General features: G+C 40.6%; 1 protein-coding gene across 7 annotated transcripts in view; it reads left to right on the forward strand.

Moving 5' to 3' along the window:
• Positions 1-18,459, forward strand: part of MACF1 (microtubule actin crosslinking factor 1) — a 326,239-nt gene that overhangs the window by 263,818 nt on the left and 43,962 nt on the right. For 6 of the 7 annotated variants that reach the window (XM_060395413.1, XM_060395429.1, XM_060395401.1 and 3 more), the window contains 10 exons: positions 7,025-7,186; positions 7,345-7,515; positions 8,155-8,321; positions 11,935-12,094; positions 12,443-12,769; positions 13,916-14,000; positions 14,495-14,736; positions 15,417-15,623; positions 16,969-17,088; positions 17,529-17,636. In XM_060395413.1, coding sequence (XP_060251396.1) covers positions 7,025-7,186; positions 7,345-7,515; positions 8,155-8,321; positions 11,935-12,094; positions 12,443-12,769; positions 13,916-14,000; positions 14,495-14,736; positions 15,417-15,623; positions 16,969-17,088; positions 17,529-17,636 — 1,749 coding nt within the window. The remainder of the gene's footprint in view (positions 1-7,024; positions 7,187-7,344; positions 7,516-8,154; positions 8,322-11,934; positions 12,095-12,442; positions 12,770-13,915; positions 14,001-14,494; positions 14,737-15,416; positions 15,624-16,968; positions 17,089-17,528; positions 17,637-18,459) is intronic. The other variant, XM_060395547.1, reaches the window with a different exon arrangement.

Below are 18,459 nucleotides of genomic sequence, written 5' to 3' on the forward strand. Positions count from 1 at the left end.
TTTGGATTGAGACCTGGGATACTTTTAACCACTCTGAGACAGTTAAATTTCCTGAGGCTCCAGTTGCCTCATTTGTTAAGGCAGAAGAACCCTGTGAGAGTTGTGAGGATAAAATGAGATCATCCATTCAAAGCACCAAACACAGAAGATTTGAGTCATTGTCGATATGTTTCCCCTTTCCCTTTCAAATAGATAATGTTGGTTAACTGAAAGAATTCACCAAAGCAGGTTGGGTGAAAGCCATATATGGATATGTGAATAGCAGTTTTTAAATACAAATGTGTATTTTTAAAGCCTGGAAAAGGCATGGTAATGATTATGAAGAAGGTATTTTAGTAATCTTGTCAGTCTTTGTGTTCAGAAACAAGTCAATTTTCTTTCCCTGGACCTCTTGTTTCTTAATCTGTGAAATTAGGAAATTGGGCTAATGTCCTCCTAGGTCTCATAGCTCCAAGATTTTGAAATCCTCACGTTAAAGAACATAATGTGTTGTGAACCCTATTCCCAGGATTCCTATCCTTTAGCGTTTCGTAATCAAAGGATTTCAAGAGTGGGAGCTCTCTGCACTTTACTGTCCTGGTGTCATTGGTCACTGATAAGGAGGGAAGGGAAGGAAAGTTATGACCAACCTAGATAGCATATTGAAAAGCAGAGATATTACTTTGCCAACAAAGGTTCGTCTAGTCAAGGCTATGGTTTTTCCGGTGGTCATGTATGGATGTGAGAGTTGGACTGTGAAGAAAGCTGAGCGCCGAAGAATTGATGCTTTTGAACTATGGTGCTGGAGAAGACTCTTGCGAGTCCCTTGGACTACAAGGAGATCCATCTTAAAGGAGACTATCCTTGGTGTTCATTGGAAGGACTGATATTGAGGCTGAAACTCCAATACTTTGGCCACCTCATGCGAAGAGTTGACTCATTGGAAAAGACTGATGCTGGGAGGGATTGGGGGCAGGATGAAAAGGAGATAACAGAGGATGAGTTGGCTGGATGGCATCACCGACTTGATGGACATGAGTTTGAGTGATCTCTGGGAGGTGGTGATGGACAGGGAGGCCTGGCGGGCTGCAATTCATGGGGTCACAAGGAGTCAGACAAGACTGAGTGACTGAACTGAACTGAAGGAGGGAAGGAGTTAGAAGTTTAATCAAATATAGTCAGTGGTACCTGAGTGCCAAGGTGGTTTTACTTTTGTACCATCTCCAGGACCCAAAACAGCGCCTTCCCTGTAGTATGCATTCCTGTTGACCAAGTGGATGAATGTTAATCTCCTGACTATCCATAGATGCTGTGAGAAAGTTGGGTTCACCTCCATTGCAGAACCTTTCAAGGCAGCCTTAGTCAGCTAGGACCAATTAAACATGCAGCTGCCAGCAAGGAAAGATCATTTTAATTGCAGGCTAGAAGCCGTCTACTTTGCCACAGGTTTTCCGCTTAGCTGTGTGGCGGTGGTGTCACCTGGACTTCACAATTATTTTGTAATGGAGCACCCCATCAAGTTAGAGTGCATCACCTTTCAGATTGATGGATTTGATCCACTTTTCTCAGTTTTACTGAATTTGGGATTGACACCAAGATCCCAGCATCCTATGCGAAGTCACCAGCATTCTTGATTACACAGACTATTTCTAGTATAAAGCCTGCAGCAATAGTCAATTTCATTATAAAGAGCCAGTCAAATCTACATAAAGGAAAAATATTCAGAGAAACTCTTAAGTCAGTCTCTGGGATCTCTGGTAGTCTGGCAGCTACATGAGGTAGTCATTTTATGAAATATTGGCTGATACAAATGACAGGAGAAACAAATAATAGCCCAGCTGCAAAACCTGTGATTTAGAATGAATTGCTTTAGATCTTCTTTGTGTGTATGTGTAATGTTCACATGTGTACATGGTTAAAATAGATATAACCATTCTAATCGCAATCACCAGGTTTGGTAGAAGAAAGAAAAGCCAGAACTTGTTTGCTATTTCCATAGTGGGATCCTACGTCCTCTAAGAGCAATCTGTGGTTTTTTAAGCCTTCTTCTCATGTGTAGACTTCCTTAGACTTAATTTCCAGTCACTGGTTCAATGAAGAAAACAACCATTTGTATAAAATAGTGGTCCTATAAAATTAATTTGCCAAGGAAGTTTTTAAGCAAAAATTGGAGAGCCTCACAATCTCGGTTCAACACTTGAATCCTCAGCCAATCAACAGAACTTTTATGGATTTATTTGCTTTCTCTAACACTGTTTCTCTACAAGGATTCATTCATTTACTGGATAACTACTGATCATATACCCAGTACTCTGTGCTGGGTACTGGAGCTTCTGCAGTAAATAGAGTTGGCATGGTCCCTGCTCTTGTGGAACTTACAGTGTAGCAGGGGAGGCAGCATGTGTGTTAAATTGCTACGGTCCTGTCTGACTCTGCAACCCTGTGGACTGTAGCCCATTGGGCTCCTCTGTCAATGGGATTCTCCAGGCAAGAATACTTGAGTGGGTTGCTGTGCCCTCCTCCAAGGAATCTTCCAGACTCAGGGATCAAACCAGCATCTCCTTCATTGCAGGCATATTCTCTGCCATTGAGCCACTGGAGAAGCCCAAGGGAGGCAGAAATTAAGCAAAAATGATACAAATATATGGTTATGCTGCTGCTGCTGCTAAGTCACCTCAGTCATGTCCAACTCTGTTCAGCCCCATAGACAGCAGCCCACCAGGCTCCGCCATCCCTGGGATTCTCCAGGCAAGAACACTAGAGTGGGTTGCCATTTCCTTCTCCAATGCATGAAGGTGAAAAGTGAAAGTGAAGTTGCTCATTCGTGTCCGACTCTTTGCAACCCCATGGACTGCAGCCTACCAGGCTCCTCTGTCCATGGGATTTTCCAGGCAAGAGTACTGGAGGGGGGTGCCATTGCCTTCTCCATATATGGTTATAAATAGTGGCAAATGCTTTGAATAAAAAATAATAAAAGTTATGATAAGAAACATTAGGGGTATTTAATTTCAGTTGTCGTGTCAAGGAAACAGTTTTAAAACTATAACCTGAAGGATAAATAGAAGTTACTTAGTCAAAGAGCATTCTGGACAAAGGAAATGGAAACTGGAAAGAGCTTGCCATGTTAAAAACAAAAGAGAGCCAAGTGACCGGACCACAGTAAGCAGGGTTTCCAGGAGAGTGTCTTGCAGTGAACCTGGAAAGGTAGAAAGGGGCCAGATGATGCAGGGGCTGAGAAAGAAATCCTCAAGGATCTCTACCTTAAAAGCCATAGGCAAGTATTGAAAGATTGAAGTAGGGGAGTGAAATTATTTTGTTGACATTTTTAAAGGATGACTCAGCTTAAAGATAGATAAAGCTGGTTCACATTGACAAAAAATATTTTTAACATTATTTGGGTTTATAAATCTCAGATTTCTTTTGTCTTATATTTTGATAGTTTATATTATAATTGACATGGAATTCAGAAAACACAGAATGGTTTGCAACTTTAAAAAATCACACTGGCTACTATGTTTAGGATGGATTGTAGGGGATCAAGGACAAGGTAGAGAGGCCTGCCCAGTTACAATTGTCTGGGTGGCTTAGATGGAGAGTCAGTGGATTTGCAGACAGTTGGATGGATCTGAGACACAGTTTAGGGGCAGAATCAGTAAGACCTGATAATGGTTTTCATGTTGGGGGGTAGTGAGGGGAAGTTATCAAGGATGGCATTGAGTGGATGGGTGGATGGATGTTGGAGGGTGGAGGAAACAAAAAGTACCCATTGAACTGAGAAGGCATTTTGAGACCAAAAAAGAAGGCAGGCAGCTCCATATAATCAATGGATCCGTTTATTATGGAGTAACTTACTCTCAGGCTTCCTTGGTTCTCAGCAGTTAAGAATCCGCCTGCCGAAGCAGGAGATGGGGGTCGGGAAGATCCCCTCAAGAAGGAAATGACTGCCCACTCCAGTATTCTTGCCTGGAAAATCCCGTAGACAGAGTAGCCTGGTGGGCTACAGTGCATGGGGTCACGAAAGGGTCAGACACAACTGAGCAACCAAACAACAACTTACTCTCAGGGTAGCATTAGGCAACTACAACCCAGATGCTTTTGCAGCTGCACTCTGCACCGTCATGGGGCCAACCAGGACAGTTCTGCAGTTAACCTAGAGGGTGGGGATTGGTGCTTGGGAAAAGGACTTGTATTCCTAAGGCAAGATTTATGAATGGGTTCTGCTCTATGGGACTAGGAATATACATCAGCAAAGGTTTTCATTGTTTGGGGACTAGCAGAGCATAGGGGCTACCTGGTCCTGATGATTATTAAAGAGTATCTATTATCTACAAAGCCCTTGACAACAGAGAAGTGATTTACTGTACCGTACAGTCCTCGGTGGGGTCAGCAGAAGGACAGGAGAAACTCTAAGGGCCCAAGATGGTGTCAGCTAGGCTCACAGGCCAGTGGGGAATTGCTCAGGGAAGAGCAGCGTTGGGGGAGAGGAAATTAGCAGGTTTACTGTTCAACTTTGGAATGGTGTGTGGCAATATTAAGGAAAATAGGTGGATATTTAGATTTGAAATTCAATATATATATATAATTTTTAGAGTAATAAGCATTTATTATGGTAAGGAATGCCATAGGAATGGGTAGAATTGCCTTTAGGGGAGTGTAGATTGAGAAAAGGCCTCAGGACTGGCGTCCTACCCTTATCTGTGCCCCTCTAAGGCTAACATTTGGAGATCTAGAAGAGAAAGAGGAAGTGCGCGAAGGATATCAAAAAAGGATCAGTCAGGATGAACGCTGGGAGAATGTGGTATTACTATAGATAAAAGTGATTTAAGAAGTTCTTTGGGAAATTTTCTGTTTTATGTCCCTGTTGCATCTTACAGCCATGCAATAATTTTTACTAGTGGTCTGCTCTGGGAAATGTCTGCCAGCACTGGTCAGTTAGTAACACGGCACAGTCCATGTGCCATGAAATACTAAGGAGTAGGAATTTTAATATATCTAAAAGCACAAGTTTTGCAAAACAGCTTTATTTGGGAATTAAGAGAAAGGAGCAAGTGTTTTCAGATTTATTTTCTTTAACATTCTGTTCAATTGTGTTCACTATAAATATTGAAAGTACTAGTATATAGAGGCATTTTCATATATTTTTAAACTTCTGGGGAAAAAAAAAAGACAAATACCCATTCCCTGTCAATCCATAGAGTGGACATGGAAACTGAAGAAATCTCAAATACGTTATGTGAAATGTTCACGAGCAAAGTAAATCCAAATTTTAAGAAAAGAATTGGTCTGTTATATGGAAGAGATTATCAAGCTACTTAAATTATGTTTTTACTTTTCTGTATGATTTACACTGATACCAGTAGAGCTTCTTGCCAAGATGGAGGTATTCACTGTTGCCCAGTACATGAGACCCTTAGCCACACATGGCCTTTGACCCCATGAAATGAGGCTAGTGGGTGGAGGAACTGAATTTCTAGTTAACTAGCCACATGTAACTGTTGGCTGCCATATTGGACGACTCAGGAAAAATTACATATCAGTCACAGCATGAGACAGGACTTGATTGCTGGGTAAACGGGGGCTCTTCCGTGTGGGCTGGACACCTTCCGTCTGTACTTCAGGCATTTCTGCTCCCTTCACCTTTCCAGCCCCTCCCACAGCCATGTTGTTTTTTCCCCTCTGCTCTGATTGTTCTTCAGTGAAAGCACGTTTAATACCAAGTGGAATCATAGCACTTGCTTTCTCCAGGAACCATGTTATTGGAGTAACAGTCATTTTTAGCTGAACTGCTGTGTAGAGTTGCCTAACAATATGGTGTAATCAAATTGTAGTATAAAACGAAGCCCACTGGCAATTACCTTTATAACCTTCCTTTCTCAGTGTCCCCTGGGGCCTTTCCTCCTTGTGACTCACTTGTTCAGCCACAGACCATTCTTTCTAGAATCAGTTTCCTAATCCTAGTGTGATCTGTGGTCTCACATAGGCCAAAATTAGTCTTACCCAAACTTATAATTTTCTTTTGCATTTATTTTTGTCCTCTTGGATTCTTCAGCTTTCATTGATTCCCCTGTCTCCCTGAGCTTGAAGGAACTTTATGTGGAAGAAAAAGGAATGGAAATCTAGACTAGTGGAATGTGGCTGATTTTATCCTCTGACAATTGAGAGAAATCTGATCTTAGGGACAAATATTTATTTCATTTTTTTCCCTTAATACCATTGGAATGGCAGAAGTACTGTTCTCTTTGTTTCCTTTTATAAATTTCTAAGTAATAATGGACCTTGACTGCACTAGAAAGAAACACTCACATTGCTTGTTACACTTGTTTACAGTTATAAAATTCCATTGTTTCATGGTAAACATGGATATATAGTATCGCTGTTTTTGAAATATTTTATGTATATCTGAGTCTTGCTTAAAATATGTCTGAAGTTGTTAAGGACATCTCCCTATAATACTGGCCCACTTCCCTTTGTAATCAGAGGAATACTACTTCAAGATTATTGGCTGTTTGTGGTCTGTGGCCTTGGAACAGAATGGAATTAAATGGCCACAGGGGTATTAAGCTATGGGGTTGGGATTCTTCACACCATTAATGTGTTTTGGTTAATTATTAGTCCTAGTCAGAGAAGAGCATTGCATGTATCATGGTTGGTTAAAGCTATCCCCCAAGGTATTTTTAATCTTAAGTACTAGTCATTTGATATCACCCTTCCCATTTAGGATTGATAATGCATCACACTTTCATGGTATCTTGAGGCTGATGCTTCTTTATTCTCAAGAGCTTTTTGCATTAAAAAATTAACAACAGAAACAAACTATGAGTCATGGTTTAAATGCCTAAGTAGTGCCATAACTCTCTGTAATTGCTTGTCCATAGGAGAATGTTTTGAAATGTGAAACCACATTCTTATTTGATACTTCTTGTACAAGTGGCTTGTTTTGTCTTGTTACCCACTAGCCCTCCTTTGTTAAAGCATGCCTCCCCCAAGAATAACCAGTCACTGTCATGCCTATAGATTAAATCTTCTTTGGCTTACAATTATCTAGATGTTTCAGAAAGAACAGGTGGATCCTCTTCAGATGAAACTGCAACAGGTGAATGGGCTTGGCCAGGGCTTGATTCAGAGTGCCGGAAAAAACTGCGATGTGCAGGGTTTGGAACATGACATGGAAGAAATCAATGCTCGGTGGAACACACTAAATAAAAAGGTGAGTGAACGGAGGGCATAGAAAAAAGATATGGCAATTTCAGGTTTCCATGGCACCTGAATGCAAATAAAACTTCAGTAGTTCCAACCTGGAGTTAGGAAAAGGGATGAGAAGGCATTTCAGAACTCTCCCCTTTCTCCTCTGTGTCTGTGAAACAGGTTGCACAAAGAATCGCACAACTGCAAGAGGCTTTGTTGCATTGTGGGAAGTTCCAAGATGCCTTGGAGCCATTGCTCAGCTGGTTGGCAGACACTGAGGAGCTCATAGCCAATCAGAAGCCTCCATCTGCTGAGTATAAAGTGGTGAAAGCCCAGATCCAAGAACAGAAGGTAAGGGAGAATGTTGGGGCAGTGAACGGTAACAGCCGAAGGGAATGACAGACAACACAATTTGCTTATAGTTTCAGGAGCACAGTTAGGAGTTTAGCAGAATCCTAACCTACCTTGTGTGATCCAGAAAAGAAAGATGGAAATTGATTTTTGTCACCTTTGTAATCTCCTAGTTTACCGTGCCGTATGTTGAACTGAGAAGTTTTGCTGGTTCACTTATCCTGTTTCAGTGTTTGTCACCACTTTATCTTAAGAGATTTTGAGTGTTTTTAGGGTCGGCAGTATTCTAAATAATGTTGTATATCATGTATAAGGTTCTCGCTGGTTCCCCGCCCCCTTGGTTTAATTTCCACTTCAGTGCCTTTTTCTCTTGGTTCAAGTTAAATTCCTTTTCAGTCACATGATGACAGTCACTGCTCCATTTAAAAACCTGAGTGTAGGAAAAGTTTATATGAGTGGTAGGAATTATATCTCATGTTTTTGCCTCAGGTTGAGGGGAAAAAAAAAAAAAACTTCCCTGTTAATTAAACTTAGGGCTCGATGAGGTGAGGTTTTTGGATTTTGTATGTTTTACTTGTTTTGGATTTTAAAAGTGACCCCATGTTATCTTTTTTCATTCTCTTTAAACATGTACATCAGTTGCTCCAGAGGCTACTAGATGATCGAAAGGCCACAGTAGACATGCTTCAAGCAGAAGGAGGCAGAATAGCACAGTCAGCTGAGCTGGCTGATAGAGAGAAGATCACTGGACAGCTGGAGAGTCTTGAAAGTAGATGGACTGGACTACTCAGCAAGGCAACAGCCAGGTAAAGCCAAGACTTGTGTCACTGAGATGCTGTAAAAGCCCCTGGATGACGCTCATGGAGCTCTGGAGGTGTTTAACAGCTTTTATCTTGAAGAGGGATAAGTTTTTAGAGATGATCCGCATAACCAGAGTGACTCTCAGGAAATGAGCCTCAGCTCTTCCGTCAGTTTCTGAGAGCTGGGAGACTCATTGCTCTGTGGTGGTGCTCAGTTGCAATATCATCATATCATGCTTTCAAATGATAGACGTGGACTCCTACAATCCAGCCAAGTAATTTTCTGAGTTTTGGAAACAGATTTCTTTTTTTTCCCATTAATATTTATCAATCATGTTTCTGATACTTGGAATTGAAAAGTATCATGTTTCTTTTCTGTTAACTTATCCCAGTATTAAGGGGTCTAGGAGCTAGCCTGCATCTAGGAGCTAGCCTGTGGTTCTATTAAATGAGCATTCAAGAGCTGCATGGACTGTCTTCACCAAAAGCTGCAGGCAGGCAGTGTACTTCTCTCCTCCACAGAGGTGGTTCCTCTCTTTCCATAGCTATCAGTTTGTCCAGTGTCACTTGAACTTAATAAGTCACACTGGGTCTTTACTTTCAGCTGGTACTGTTCCCAGTTTTAAAAGTAAATGATAATGAATCAGAAATGAGTATGAGAGTTGTAAAGTTGATCACTTATTATTTAGGTAGCTATGGGTAGTCTAGAGGTAACCCCCTCTTCAGTCTCTTTACCTGTTCATGGCTGGCTTGTTTCTCATCTGAGCTACGAAGTATTTACTTGCCCATGTTAGTAGGAGAAACAAAAGAAAGAATTCAACTTACTTTCATTTCCAAATTGCACTGCTTTTTTTCTTCCCTCTTTCTATCCATTTCCAGTAATAGTACCATTGACCCTCCAACTACCTGGGTTTAAAACCTCAGCCTCATTTTCTTTTTATCATTTTTTCCCTCCCCTGCTTTGTGTCCCATATCTATCGGGATACTAAATTCTGTCTATTTTGTGTCTACAGTATCTTTCCTCTCCATCCATTTCTCTGATTCCAGTTCACTTGCCTCAGTTCATGACTTATGAACTCTCACTTGGGCTCGTTCCCATGAGGTAGCTCACCTGAGGGCAGCCTCCTAACTAGCTAACCGTAACCACTCTGCTGCTGTTTCCCCTCAGGCCTTCCCTCTGCACAGTCAGAGACATCTAATGACTGCCTGTTGCCTATAAAATAGTCTCATTAGCCCACCATTCAAAGGTGGCCTTAACCCACCTTTCTTCAGTGCAGTTCAGTCACTCAGTTGTGTCCGACTCTTTGCGACCCCATGAACCACAGCACACCAGGCCTCCCTGTCCATCACCAACTCCCAGAGTCTACCCAAACCCATGTCCATCGAGTCGGTGATGCCATCCAGCCATCTCATCCTCTGTCATCCCCTTCTCCTCCTGCCTTCAATCTTTCCCAGCATCAGGGTCTTTTCCAGTGAGTCAACTCTCTGCATGAGGTGGCCAAAGTATTGGAGTTTCAGCTTCAACATCAGTCCTTCCAGTGAACACCCAGGACTGATCTCCTTTAGGATGGACTGGTTGGATCTCCTTGCAGTCCAAGGGACTCTCAAGAGTCTTCTTAGTTTCTGCTGTTCTTCTCATTCTTTATGGTCAAAGTAACCCATATTTGGTTCTTCAGTGTCTTCGGTCAGTTTCCAAATTCTGTCTTTGCTGATGGTGTTCCATCTTCTATGAAAGACTTTTGTTCATCTCCCCTGCTTTTATGAAGCTTTTCTTTATTCCCAAGCATAGAATAGTTTCATCTTCCTCTTAACTGCCCTGACTCTTCATGTGAACCTTGTATTATGGTCATTATTTTATGTGCTTACCTCCTAGGTCCTTAAGCTCACTAAAGTCATGATTGTTCCTAATGTATCTATTTATGAATCTTTCCTTCTATCCTACTTGCTTCCATGTTCCGAACACAGTTTCTGGACCAGTATTTTAAAGAGAAATACCAAGAGCAGCAGCATTTGTTAAGGCATCCTAAAGAATTCTGTTTAGGTTCTTTAATATTGTATTTTTGATGCCTCCAAATTATTTTAGCTCTTCTCTTTTCTACCCCAAATCCTGTTACAGTGATTTCTTCAGATTTTCAAATCCTGGAGTCATAGATAATTCAGAAAGATCTAACAGTCTAGGACAGTTCTTTAAGAATTAAATTTTTAAAATTTAAAATTTGGAAAAAAATAGACACATGTATATGTATAACTGAATCACTTTGCTGTAAACCTGAAACACTAATAAAACTAACATTAATTTTATTAATCAGCTGTACTCCAATATAAAATATAAAAATGTTTTTAAAAGTTTAAAGCAAAAAGAGTAAAACCTTTAAGCAGGTCATTAACCAATGAAAATAAACCACCAAGCAATTTATTTAAGATTATATTTTATGTTTTAGTTGTATTGATTGAAGATGTAGTTTGAAGGTTGACATAAACTAAGAAAGGAAATTCTGTACTTTATATTGACGTTTAAAAATAGCATCTAGAAATACATTTTTCTTTACACTCAAGCATTACATTTCCGGATAATTCAAATGGCAGGTCTTTATATTAAATCATTTATTATTAATATAAGTTTGTCCAGAGTACCCAGCATAGGACCTGACACAAAGCAGATGTTTAGTAAAGATTTATTGAAATATAAGTACTTCCCATCACCCAGGCCCTTTTTGAATAACACAGCGCTTAGTCTGATCTTAATGGTCCAGAGTCATTGTTATGGCCTTTGATGATTATTCTGTGTGCTAATATAGTTCTATGGTTGTTTTTGTGTCTTTTGTTTATTAGGCTGCCTTCAGTATTCAGGCTTCACCTCTCCTTTGTAATTGGCTGATTTTAATCTATAGGGTATTTGAAATCCACACTTAGTATGGATGTTACGTTAAATAAGATTCCAGATTCAAGATTCCAGTTATAAAGTACATAGTTCTTTTGGGTGCCATTTGCCTTAGCAGATTCAGCTAGTTTGAGGTGGGGTTTTTTTTGTTTTTTGTTTTTTGCCTTAAGTCAGAATTCAAAGTTATGCTCTGAGGCTTGAAATTACTAGAAGCCTGACTGATTTAGGGGCGATAGGAAGGAAGTTCTTGTTCACAGCTTGATCTACTTGTGCTCTTCAAATCCTGTCTTTTCTCTTCATAAGTGAAGATAGCAGTGACAGGGAAAAGAGAAATGAAGACTGATCGATTTTCCACTCCTTTAAACGTTATTTTGGTCACATGCACAGAGGATGCACGTGCTATATCCCATAGGAGAAAGAGTAGAAGGTCTGATTCTAATTCCCACTGTGCCATTGCTACCCTGTGGGCGATCTGGACAGATCTTTCTTTAAGCCTTCAGGCTTGGTTTTCTCTGTTTATAATAGTGGCATAATGATGCCTACCTTACAAGGTCGTGACAGAACCTAAATAAGGTACTGCAAGCCTTTAAAACAGCAAAGTGCTGTTTTCTGTGTGTTCTGTTTGCTATTGATATTTCAGATGTGCCTGGTTAAGATTGGTCTTTTACTGAATATAGTACTGTTAACAGTTTTAATGTGACTTTTTGCCTGAGCAGCTTGTTCTATATATTCGTGTAGGCAGAAACAGCTGGAAGATATCCTGGTTCTGGCCAAACAATTCCATGAGACAGCTGAGCCTATTTCTGACTTCTTATCTGTCACAGAGAAAAAACTCGCCAACTCAGAACCTGTTGGCACCCAGACTGCTAAAATACAGCAGCAGATCATTCGGCACAAGGTAGGAAGTAGTTATGGTAAATGAAAACACAAAACTGGAATCAGAAATCCTAGAAAACTTCCTGCAGCATTCTAAAAGATGTATTTTGGGTTTTTTTAAATAAGTTTAACTTAAAATATGGTCCACTTATTAATTGGACTAGTCACATTCTTCAAGTAAAAACAGAATTGGACTTATAGGCTACCATCAGAAAAAACAGCTTTTTGTTCTCTGTTTTTATGTTATTTTTACCCTTCCATAGGTAAACTTATATATTATTATTTATTATATCATTTGTGATTCATTGTCTCATGTTTACTTTTCATTTATTTTGTTTCTGTTATTCATTTTTTCCATCTGGATTTCCAGGCTCTGGAAGAAGAAATAGAAAGCCATGCAACAGATGTGCACCAGGCAGTCACAGTTGGGCAGTCCCTTTCCTCCCTGACGAGTCCTGCAGAGCAGGCTGTGCTGTCAGAAAGGCTAGACTCGTTGCAGGCCCGATTCAGTGAGATTCAAGACCGGTGCTGTCGGAAAGCAGCCCTGCTTGAACAAGCCCTGTCTAATGCTAGGCTTTTCGGGGAGGATGAGGTGGAGGTGCTCAACTGGCTGGCTGAGGTTGAGGACAAACTCAGTTCAGTGTTCGTAAAGGATTACAGACAGGATGTCCTCGAGAAGCAGCATGCTGACCACCTGGTATTCATGCTTTCCATTCTTATTGGTTATGTTACTAAGTTATTTTGTCATTTTAATTCATGTTTGTCTTCATTTCTCTCTCTCCCCCCCCCCTTTTTTTTATTCCAAACATTTCAAATTTATTTTATACACAAGTGCTTAGTTACAGACTTGTTGCTAAGGACTAATCTATTTTTTGATGAGTCCATGGAAATACTTAACAAACTGAGTCATTAATTCTAGAAGATGATCCAGAGTGTAATCAGGAGCCATCTCTATTCCAACTCATGTTTTACATCACTCAGGAATGTATCATTCAGCTACCACTTGAGCACTTATGCAGAGGAGTATGTACTTTAACAAAGTGTTAGTCACTCAGTCATGTCCAACCCTCTGCAACCCCATGGACTGTAGCCTGCCAGACTCCTCTGTCGATAGAATTCTCCAGGCAAGAATACTAGAGTGGGTTGCCATTTCCTCCTCCAGAGGATCTTCCTGACCCAGGGATCAAACCCAGGTCTCCTGCATTGCAAGCAGATTCTTTACCATCTGAGCCACCAGGGATGCCCAAAACTTTAAGAAAACCAGATTACTTAACAGTGCTCAGCATTTGATCATATAGTGGTAACTTTTTAAATGTTTCTAGAATTTATATGCTCGAAGTGCAGGAGTTCTGGGTCATCTTAGTAGAAAGAACAATTTGCCCTTTTGTTTTGTTTTTATGGAATTTCTTTGGAAATGGTAGATTCTTCTACTTCATTGACTTCAGATATTGAGAGTTTTTAACTAGGATTCTAATTTAAGTTGGCCTGTTATTGCTGATTTTCTTTTTTTGAATTTTATGCCTTTTCCTTTGTTTTGGACATAGTAGACATTTTTGCTGAATTCTTCTTCTGCCTTTCTTGGGCTCAGGTTTGGTACCAATAGGTTAGTAAAGTGGATTAAGTCCTAAATCTCTTCTCATCAAAGGAAGGCTTGCCTATAAGTATCTGATTTCATTGTTCTGAGTAATTAAAGGGGTAACCAAAGAGAAAACGAAGGAATCAAATATCTCATGTTTAAACTGATATTCATCTCCTTATTTTAAATTTGGTCTCTTAAGGGTCTCACATTTCTTCCACTTTGTTGTGTCATAGTTTTAGGATTAATGGTGTTCTTTCCTTTCAGGCTTTAAATGAAGAAATTGTTAATAGAAAGAAGAATGTAGATCAAGCTATTAAAAACGGTCAGGCTCTTCTGAAACAAACCACAGGTACTTTGAAAAGTGCATCTCTTAGTGCCTGGTCATACAGACATTAATCAGCACTCTGCACTAGCCACTTCTCTTTGTAGATGGGAGGGGCTTAATACTCACTGATTGTATTATCATGTGCTTCCTGGCGACTGGGGCTTGGGTTTCTATTTCCTGCTACATCTTTTATTGAAACACTATATTGTCTCAGATCTGGTTATAGATGAAAACTCTCCCTGCCCTCCAATATGTTGAATTACCAGCATTTACTGAAAGATGCGAAAAGTGTCTAGAAAAACCTGCAGTCAAACTCAGATCCTAATAATCTCAGAAGTCATTTCTTTTATTGATTGAAGGTTTCTTTCCCACTTCCCTTGGTGTGGGACGCTAGGTGAAGTCACTGCCATAGGGAGAGAGTATCCATAAAAGTTAAGCTCTGACTTGAATAAAGAGAGGTTAAAAGGGCTCCCTTGTAGCCTATTAGACACAAATAAACGGTGTGCTGTCTCCCACAGGTGAAGAGGTATTGCTCATTCAAGAGAAGCTGGATGGCATAAAGACTCGCTATGCAGACATCACAGTCACTAGCTCCAAGGCTCTCAGAACCTTAGAGCAAGCCCGGCAGCTGGCCACCAAGTTCCAGTCTACATATGAGGAACTGACTGGGTGGCTGAGGGAGGTAGAGGAGGAGCTGGCAGCCAGCGGAGGACAGTCCCCCACAGGGGAACAAATACCCCAGTTTCAGCAGAGACAGAAGGTGAGCTGACATCCCACACTGTAAAGGGAAAGAATTTTTCTCTTAGAATCCTGAAGTTCCAATTCTTGAGTTTTACACCATCTATCTTTACCTGAAATCTAAACCAAAAATGTCTGTCTGCCTTGTTTTCTGTTTATTCGTGGAAAAATAAGTTTTGACATAAGGACAGGCCTATATAAGAGCATTTATCATGGTCTGAAGAAGAAAAAAGATTGAATCTGAATACCCTAGGAAGCTTGCTTCATATGGAACATTTTAGAACTTACTGTCATAGTTCACTCTCTAAAAGAGTACCTCATAGTCATCTCTAATTCTCCTGCAGGACCTGTGCAGTTCTAGATGCACAGAAATACGATGCATTTGTTGAGGTAAATAAATGCCTATGATTAAAGCATTATTTATCATTCTGTTGAAGTAAGGAGGAAAAAAAGCAAGAAATACCATTCATGTTACCCAGAGACAGTCTGGCCTGAAAAGTCTTGCTGACAGTTCTAAGCAGCTGAGCCTAAAGTCAGGCTGTGGAGTGACTGAAAAATCTGAGACAAGAAAAAAAAATAAGTGAAGGAAGGAGGTCAGAGCCCTGCTGGGATGTGTGGTAGAGTGAGCATTTTCCACCCAGCACAGCTGCTAATGTGCTTAATTTAGCAAGAGATGGCCTGAAAACTTTTTTCCCTCTTTAGGAACTGAAGAAGGAGGTCATGGAGCACAGGCTGGTGTTGGACACAGTGAATGAGGTGAGCCGTGCTCTCTTAGAGCTGGTGCCCTGGAGAGCCAGAGAAGGGCTGGATAAACTCGTGTCCGACGCCAACGAACAGTACAAGCTGGTCAGTGACACTGTTGGACAAAGGGTGGATGAAATTGATGCTGCTATTCAGAGATCACAACAGGTAATCTTTATAAACACCCCTGCATTAATATTTTAGGCAGCAGGGATATATATATATGGGAAGTACAAAACTATGACCCACATACATACAGTTTCTGGAATAGGAATAAATGAGATCAAGCTAAATCTGATGCAGCAAATTATCTCAGTGGTAGGAAGTGATTTGATAAAGTTATGTGAGGGTAGATCTAGGTTTGACTGAAGATGCTTGACCCGTTTGAGGAGAAAAGAACTTGGAAAAGAAAAGTGTGTGGGCCCTTTCCTTGCTAATGCCCTGCTTAGAGGCAGATGGTGATAAGGGTAGATAATACCTAGATCGAAAAGGTCTGAATGCATCAGTCTTAGTTTGACATCATCAAGTGTTTCAGCATTAGATGGAAGAGGGGACAGAACCAAGAACTATAATTACTATCAAATATGCTAACCAAAATAGCAGAGCCATCCAAAATAGAATGCTGCCAGTAAACACAGGTGTCATGTTTCCCTCAATCATTTGTCCTTCCTGCTTTCTGGGAAAAGTTGTTTTCCTTTGTAGGTGGATATGCACCTATTAATGTGCCATGGTGCAAAAATAATATAACATGACCCCTTGGGTTCATGGTGATAGGTAGTTGCTTTCTGAACCCCACGAAAGTTTGTTTTGATTCCAAATTGTGGCCAGATATCTAAGAATGAGATTTATCACACTTGGGAACTTCTCTTTAAATATTAGTGTAACTGGGCAACATTGATAAGGAAGAGACAGAAGGTTGAGGGGCCCTTATTAAACAGTGGCCACATAGAACATGTTCTCTTGTTGTTGGTGTCTTTGCGTATGACTTGTCATTGCCTGCTGCATCCCATTTAAAGGCTTGCTGTTCTTCGGCAGTCTTAAACTTCTTCAGCTAAGCGAGTAGTTCCAAGTTAACTTGGCTCCGCCATCTGCTGCCATGTTAAGTTTGTATTTAAACATATGACTACTGCTATTTAGTGTGTGGATAGGAAAAAAGATTGGCAGAAAGAGAGCACAGTCTCATAAAAGTACTCTCATTAGAAAGTGTATTTCTTTTGAAGAGTCTTAGTTTCCATTGTTATTTCTAGCTATGGAACCATTGACTGGGTTCTGGAATGTCTTTCCAAAGAAGTTGGAATAGGATCAACTCATATTTGTTGAAATATAATCAATGCTAAATTTTCTGCATCTTGGATTTGCAACTTTTATGAAGTTCTCACCAATTTGGGCTTTACTCTATGAGATGTAAACTGCATTACTGGAAATCTAGGCCTTTCTGTGTTGAATAAGTTAGAATTCTTAGAAGGAAGACACTGGCTGTAATATGTTCATTTTTCTTCGATATGTCTGTCAGTATGAGCAAGCTGCTGATGCAGAGCTAGCTTGGGTTGCTGAAACAAAACGGAAACTGATGGCCCTGGGTCCAATTCGCCTGGAGCAGGACCAGACCACAGCTCAGCTGCAGGTTCAGAAGGTACGTCACTGGCACAGTCACTCCGTTCTGAGCTAGAAGAATCATCAGTCACTTAGAGTGACTAGCACAGAGTTTCTGGCTATTCCAAGTCAAGTAGAATGATTTAGAGTCATGATGGTGGATAGAGACTTAATTTTATAAATATTTGGTTAGGATGAAGAAGGGACTTTTTGCTTTGTGAAAAGGGAGAAACAGGTCTGTTAATCCAGGAAAGAATAGTTAGCAATTTTCTATGTGGGTTTTCAGGGCGGAAGATATTTTTGTAAGCTACTGAAAGATAAGCATTGGAGATAGGTGGATAGACAAAGTGTCAAACTTCTTAAGAACAGTTTTTAATGTGACTTTATTAAAGCAAAGGATTTTTCATAGAGTATGTCTGACTTTTCACTAACTCAGGCTCGGGGTCCTTGTGTTACTTAACAATAGTTTGCTTTTCAAAGGCTTTTTCCATTGACATCATTCGACACAAAGATTCCATGGATGAACTCTTCAGTCATCGTGGTGAAATCTTTGGCACATGTGGGGAGGAGCAAAAAGCTGTACTGCAGGTAAACTACATGTGTTTATTCACCATATTCTTATCTTGCTCATGGTAATTTGGAAGTACAATTGTGAGATGATAGTTTAAGAAGGGTTTTTTCCCCTCTATTACTGATAGTGATATTTAAGTCCAAGATGATGTCCTAGGGAATTCAGACTCCTCACCCTGTGTTCACAAATGTCTAAACAGCCATACTGTATGATGTGAAATGCATTGCAAATCCATGTTCTTAATAACAGAGGAATTGCTCCTTGTCCTCAGTCCGTAATGAGTTATGTTTCCAGGTAGATAGATTTTTCAGAACCAGATCCAGATATTAATTCCTGCTTTCAATTCAATTCAGTTCAGTCGCTCAGTCATGTCCGACTCTTTGCGACCCCATGAATCATAGCACGCCAGGCCTCCCTGTCCATCACCAGCTCCCGGAGTTCACTCTAACTCATGTCCATCGAGTTGGTGATGCCGTCTGGCCATCTCATCCTCTGTTGTCCCCTTCTCCTCCTGCTCTCAATCCCTCCCGGCATCAGGGTCTTTTCCAATGAATCAACTCTTCGCATGAGGTGGCCAAAGTACTGGAGTTTCAGCTTCAGCATTGGAAGCACCAGTCCTTCCAGTGAACACCCAGGACTGATCTCCTTTAGGATGGACTGGTTGGACCTCCTTGCAGTCCAAGGGGCTCTCAAGAGTCTTCTCCAGCACCACAGTTCAAAAGCATCAATTCTTCAGTGCTCAGCTTTCTTCACAGTCCAACTCTCACTTTCATACATGACCACTGGAAAAACCAAGGCCTTGACTAGACGGACCTTAGAGCCTTCTAAAAAAAATTGTTA

Source organism: Ovis aries, chromosome 1 (assembly GCF_016772045.2).
Source record: "Ovis aries strain OAR_USU_Benz2616 breed Rambouillet chromosome 1, ARS-UI_Ramb_v3.0, whole genome shotgun sequence".
Lineage (NCBI taxonomy): Eukaryota > Metazoa > Chordata > Mammalia > Artiodactyla > Bovidae > Ovis > Ovis aries.